Source organism: Malania oleifera, chromosome 13 (assembly GCF_029873635.1).
Source record: "Malania oleifera isolate guangnan ecotype guangnan chromosome 13, ASM2987363v1, whole genome shotgun sequence".
NCBI lineage: Eukaryota > Viridiplantae > Streptophyta > Magnoliopsida > Santalales > Ximeniaceae > Malania > Malania oleifera.
In genome coordinates this window covers 24,258,134-24,264,623 of record NC_080429.1, presented here as the reverse complement: position 1 = coordinate 24,264,623, position 6,490 = coordinate 24,258,134, and the positions used below count along the sequence as shown (strand labels likewise).

The window sequence follows — 6,490 nt, the reverse complement described above, 5'->3', positions numbered from 1 at the left end:
TTGAGCATTTTTTTTCTTTTTTAATATAACAAGCGCAATTCAAGCTTTATATGAGAATCCATAATCGCTTTGCCACTAAAACTTTTTGAGTTTTTTCGTTTAAAAGACGAAATTTCAAACAACTAATATTAATACAACATATAATGCCTATGCCATTTCAATATTTTATTTATGCGAGTGAGATTTTGTTGGGGATAATTATAAACCTGGAGCAACAATCACACACAAAGAAAAATTCAAGCACATCCACACTGGAACACCGGATTTACGTGGTTCGGTCGAATCTGACCTACGTGCACGGAGCACACACCACTACACTATAAACTGGGAGAAAAAAAAAAATACAACGAGGAGGAGCCACACTGCTCAACTCTACTCTCTCTCTCTCTATCACACTTCAACTCTCTGCTCTCTACACACAGCACATAGCTCTCTCTGCAACACACCTCACTACATTGCACAATGCATCACAGCTCTCTCACATATATATATACACAAGGGGAAGCTAAATTCAAAGGTGGTGGCTGCAGATTTCAACAAAATCTGCAGAGTAGGTGGAGGGCTGCTGGCTATTGGTCTTCATTTCAACATAGGCTGCATGGGGAGGTGCTGCTGCCGACGGTCCCATACCAGAATTCCTAACAGATCCCACTTGTAGGATTTAATAATAATGACAAATAAAATTGTATAAAATCTACAAACATAGACCCTTAATTATACTGAATAAAAATATTTACGGACCTAAATAGTTATTACTTAATATTACAGAGGTAAACATATGATTATTTTGTTAACACAAGCCACGTTAATTCTTGTATTTATTCTTATTTATCAAGCCACATTTAAATTGCGTGCACATATTTTCCATCCAACAAAAACTAGTTCACAACGACTACCTTGACAATTGATTGTCAAAGCAAACAAAGCAAGCAAATCCATCAAGTTGAACGGTTGGTATGAATCATCCAAAACAGCCGTGCTTACACTGGTGTAACCGGGGACCAGATACATTCATCTACGTCATATCCATATATATATATATATATATATATATATATGAGATTCAATATAGTTCAAGGAAGACACCGTTTGGATAGTGGACAGGCAAAACAAAAAAGAGAATCTCAAACATGTTCTACTTGTTCTTCAATCCTTCCTTGCTTATCTTCCTCCCCCTCCTATTCTTTGTGTTCAAATGGTTCTCCCGTGCCAACCCAATTCCAAGCAAAAAATGCTTCCCACCTTCACCACCAAAGCTCCCAATCATAGGGAACCTCCATCAACTAGGCCTGCACCCCCACCGCACTCTGCGCTCGCTAGCGCAGCACCATGGCCCGATCATGCTGCTGCAACTTGGCACCGTGCCCACTCTTGTGGTCTCGTCCGCGACCTTAGCCCGGGAGATCATGAAAACCCATGACACCATTTTCTCAAACAGGCCACACACGAGCACTGGCAGAAGACTTGTCTATGACTGCAAGGACGTGGTTTTAGGCCGCTACGATCGGTACTGGAGGCAGATGAGGTCCATATGTGTGACACACCTTTTCAGCACAAAAAGGGTGCAGTCCTTTCGAGCTGTCCGGGAAGAAGAGACTGCTCTAGTGCTTAATGAAGTTGAAAAGTCGTACTACTCTTCTTCCTGGATTAATTTGAGCGAAGTGCTTGCTTCGCTAACGAGCGCTGTGATGTGCAGGGTAGCTTTTGGGAGGAAGTACGGTGAAGGGGAGGATGGGAGGAGGTTTAAAGGGCTGTTGGAGGAGTTGGGTGAGCTTTTGGGCTGTTTCAATGTGGAGGACTTCTTTCCTTGGCTTGCTTGGGTGAACTATATTACTGGTTTTAATGCAAGAGTGGAAAGAGTCTTTCATGAGTTTGATAATTTTTTTGATCTGATAGTTGATGATCATATGGCTCATAGAAGTGGAGTTGCTGACGGGAATTGTGGTGGGAGGAGGGAAGACTACCAAATGGATCTTGTGGATGTTCTCCTCGACATTCAGGACAATAGCACAGATGGGGATTCATTGGCTAGAGATAACATTAAAGCTATTATCCTGGTGAGGCTGCTGATGCTGACCCATTTCCTTTTGTCTTTCTGGCCAAAAATTGCTTTGGTTTTTCAATGAAAATTAGAATCAAGCCTTTTAGTGATTTGGACCAATGGAGAATTTGAACTATCATCTCTCTTGTTTAATATGAAGCATGAAAATTTTGAACTCTGCACATGGATGATAGCATGGGAAATAATTAATTGACGCCTAAAATGATGGATTTTCCTAGGCATTTAACTTTTATTTGAGATAAGAGGGGAGTAAAGAATCATTTTGTCAAACAAAAAGGAAGCAGCTCTAAACTCTTAATTGTATGGTAGACGAGAATGCAATGGAATGAGATGGAATTGTGCTTTATAAGTTTACAAATTTGTCATACAATTTTTCATTTCATTTCACTCTCAATTCATTTCATTCTTGTGTACCAAACACAGGGTAACATCATTGCTTGTCTCTACAAATTTTGCATTTCCTGTAAATCCAGCATGATACATAAAAGCAGTCAATATTACTCTACTTTTGTAACTATCTGTGCATTTTTCCCCTAAAATTTTTTTTCATACCTATAATAAAAATAAGCAAGGCAGCCTCACATAATCCTTCTGTGCTTTCAGTCAAAGAAAGGCAAGACACATTGTGGTGCTTCTACTGCAAAATAGACAGCAAGAAACATCAGAACACGAGAACCCAAACTGGACTATTCTACAATGTGAACTGGGATTGTCATGAATACCTTAATTTTTATTATGAGGATTCATGATTAACCATCTGCTGAAACTGTTATATACATACAAGCGCAAGGAAACAGAATATGCTAGTCAGTCAAAGAACAATCTAACAAGAAAACTTCATTGAAAAGATAAAAGCTTCATTAGCTGACATGTACAAATAAGAAATGCCATACATTGATCTAACTTTTTTTTAGGGTTTTTTTTTTGGAGGGGGGGGGGGGGTGGTTGAATGGCGTCATCGTTACAACATATGTTACATTGTTGCTTGCTTTGATTTCTATGGTGCATTCTTTTTTTCAGGACATGTTTGCTGCGGGTACTGCTACCACTTACACGGTTCTGGAATGGGCAATGACTGAGCTACTTAGGAGCAAAGAAGTCATGGAGGAAGTGCAGAAAGAAGTAAGAGGGATAGCTGGGAGCAAACCAAGCATAAATGAGGATGATCTAGAGGGAATGCACTATTTGAAGGCAGTGATAAAGGAGGCACTGCGTCTGCATCCTCCTGCTCCATTACTGATTCCTAGAGAATCCACTGAAGATGTCAGGATAGAAGGCTATGACATTATGGCCAAAACACAAGTACTAGTCAATGCTTAGGCAATTGGCAGGGATCCCATTTTATGGGAAGAACCAGAGGAATTTAGACCAGAGAGGTTCTTGAACACTCCTATGGATTTCATGGGACATGACCAATTCCAATTGATCCCATTCGGAGGCGGAAGAAGGGGGTGTCCAGGAACTACATTTGCCAATGCCGTTATGGAGCTTGTCTTAGCTAGTCTTCTGCACAAGTTTGATTGGGCATTACCTGGTGAGGTCTTGGATGCGACTGAATCCAGGGGCATCACCACCCACCGTAAATTTCCCCTTGTTGTTTGCGCTACACCGAAGTATTTATAGTTTTGAGGCATAATTTAGACTGCAGTGTGTGAATGCAAAAATTATGCAATGTCTGTGAAAGTCTTCAAACTTTTATGGGCACAATTTTCATGAACCAGATAAAATTTGCCTATAAAAATTTGAATTATAAATAAGTTGAAGATTATAAGAAGCTCCAATAAACAGTGTGCAGGCCTAAGAGTTTGCTGAGAATAAGAAGATAAAGTAAAAGAAAGGAATTCAAGAACCAGGGAAAGTTACATATTCATTTTTTTATTCATGGGAAGGAAAAACTTTCGCTCATTTTTCTGTGGTTGAATTACACCAGTAGTCCAGTAGTCCCAAACTATGCACTCAATCTGACTTTAGTGCCAAACTTGAACTTGTCTCACAATCTATCCCAACCTATGCTAAGTGTTTCAATATAGTCCATTCAGATTGGTACGAAATTGGGAATTTTTGGCTGTGGTGGAAACCTAATCTTGATGGCCCCTTAGGCAATAACTTTCTTTGCAGTTACAGCATCCAGTTCTCATAACAAAGGATGGTGCCTCAATTCCATTTCTGACCTGCAGAGAAGAAAACTGCTGCAATTGTTACTGTACTTGCTCCATATAATCAATGTGGAGCGATGTGTATTTTTGTCCCCCCCTTTTGAAGATGCAATGGTGCTTCTCTTTCCAACCATAATAAAGACAATATTTTGTAATTAAAAAATTACAAAGAATTAAAATATTTTGGATATTAGTTTAAAAAAATATATTTATTTTCTAAGTAGGCCCACATGAGAATTCTAAACATTCAATGCCCAACAACCGTTCCATAACCTTAATCACCTTCTTTGAAAGGTGTTAATTATTTTATAACCAGCTTTTTGGCACCTTTATTGGGCCTCTTCATGCTGTCCAGAGGTATAGTAATTAGGTGAACTTGTAACGACCTGCTATTTATTTTCCAGTTCTGTTTTTTTTTTTTTTTATACCATGAAATTTATAATGTTCTAATACCTACTAAATTAAATCAAACCATCAACCTACGTAGCAAGAAGCGAAATTCATATAAACACAATCAAGTAAATATACAATATCAGAATGCTAAAATGTTTCCAAAATATACATATACGACTGTTTTCTAAAATACCCTCAACTAAGTAACCTTCCTAAAATACTCACTATACTGACAGGCCCGAATTGTAACCTCTTCTATCTGCGAGCCTGATCTGCTCGCCTAATTGGATCACCTGAAAAATATTAATTTAATGGGATGAGACGACGCTTAGTAAGACGAAATATGCTATTTCTAGTGTGTAGCAAATGAGTTACAATACTATGAAAATCTGTTTCTATATAATCATGTATAACTAAATATGTAAATACAGTACAAGTAATATAAACCACCACCCTTTTCCATGTTGCTTAGCATATCTGTATTTTAAGTTTCTATACATAATACTTTTAATATATATAAGTATATTTTCTGTTTCTATAAAATTGTACATACATAATAATAACTGAAAATTTCCCTGGATGGATAACTGTATGTCATGATTTAACCCCTCATGACAGGGTTGTGCGGCCCGTAGGTGGGATCTAACCTAACTGGCCGACCAGGATAAACCACTATACTCCCTCAGTCTGATTAGCCCTCCTCAACCCATATTCTGATGGGGAGCTTGCCCACACGTGGGCACTATACGATCGACTTACTTACCACGTATCATCTAAATAGGTGGTTGCACTTTATTCTGTAAATAGCAACGGTACCGTGCTCTATAAGCTGTATTTGTAATGGTCCAATAGGGTCTGATACTATATAATACATCTCTATATACAACTATCTGTTTTACCATAATACTGTAATAATTGTATTAACCATGACGCTGTAGTAAACTATATCTATATCAACTGTGTTTCTAAAATTAACTATAAATCTGTATGTCATATATGGTACTGTAAACTGTATAATCATGGTATTCTATAATTGCTATAAAACATATCCACTGTCTGTATATTCTGTAAAATATAATTCTGAAAAATACTATAAAACATGTTTCTGTATTATATCTATATTCTCAAGCCACACAGTAACTTAAAGCATATTATTCATACTTGATAAACTGTATAAAGTTCTGCTGTGAATAATAACCTGGTAAAAATATACATTTCATACTGAAAATCATTCTAGAACTGCCTAGCATAACATATTTACCTTACCTGATTCCTGCTAAAAATCCCCTACTATGATGGGTCCTACACCCGTAGGGTTCTTCACTCAACACCCTGAAAACCATATATCTCAAAACAAAATATTATTATTTCTATGTCTACAACATTTCCTACAACTACTGGAAAGCCAAATTTCAACAAAAGGCCTTACCCTGAATCTGGGATGAAATCCAACTTCATCCCACTGACTATCCGCTCTAGCAAACTTGGAGAGAACTTCCCCAGGAGCGTCGTGGTGGCCTTAAATCGTCGATCCGGTGACTAACGGGGCCAAAATCGAAGAGAGAGGAGGGAGAGACCGTAGAGGGAGGAGAGAGAGAGAGAGAGAGAGAGAGAGAGAGAGAGAGAGAGAGATTTTGTGAATTTCCTGCTTAAAGATTCGAGTTTCAGCTATTTATAGAGCTAGATTCATCGATGAGACACATCACCTCGTCAACGAGTCCTGTAGAAAGTTCATCGACGAACCTACACCCTCGTTGACAAGTTTCAGACTTCCAAAAAAATCCTCTCTCGGTATCTTCTCGTCGACGAAACTTGTCTTCGTCGACGAGGCCCTCTTATACCCTCGTCGACGAATCCCCTGCGTTCGTCAACGAGGTCT

General features: G+C 38.5%; 1 protein-coding gene across 1 annotated transcript; it reads left to right on the top strand.

The window, feature by feature from the left end:
• The first annotated feature begins 967 nt into the window (after positions 1 to 967).
• On the top strand, positions 968 to 3,847 carry LOC131145534 (cytochrome P450 736A117-like). The gene is made up of 2 exons (XM_058094675.1): positions 968 to 2,057; positions 3,083 to 3,847. The coding sequence occupies exons 1-2, from the start codon at positions 1,131 to 1,133 to the stop codon at positions 3,380 to 3,382; spliced, it is 1,227 nt and encodes a 408-aa protein (XP_057950658.1). The 5' UTR covers positions 968 to 1,130; the 3' UTR covers positions 3,383 to 3,847.
• Positions 3,848 to 6,490: the final 2,643 nt, after the last annotated feature.

Excerpts from the sequence above, each read along its gene's own strand:
- LOC131145534 (XM_058094675.1), top strand. The coding sequence starts at position 1,131 with ATGTTCTACTTGTTCTTCAATCCTTCCTTGCTTATCTTCCTCCCCCTC. Across the intron at positions 2,058-3,082 it reads ACATTAAAGCTATTATCCTG|GACATGTTTGCTGCGGGTAC; the intron begins GTGAGGCTGCTG and ends TCTTTTTTTCAG.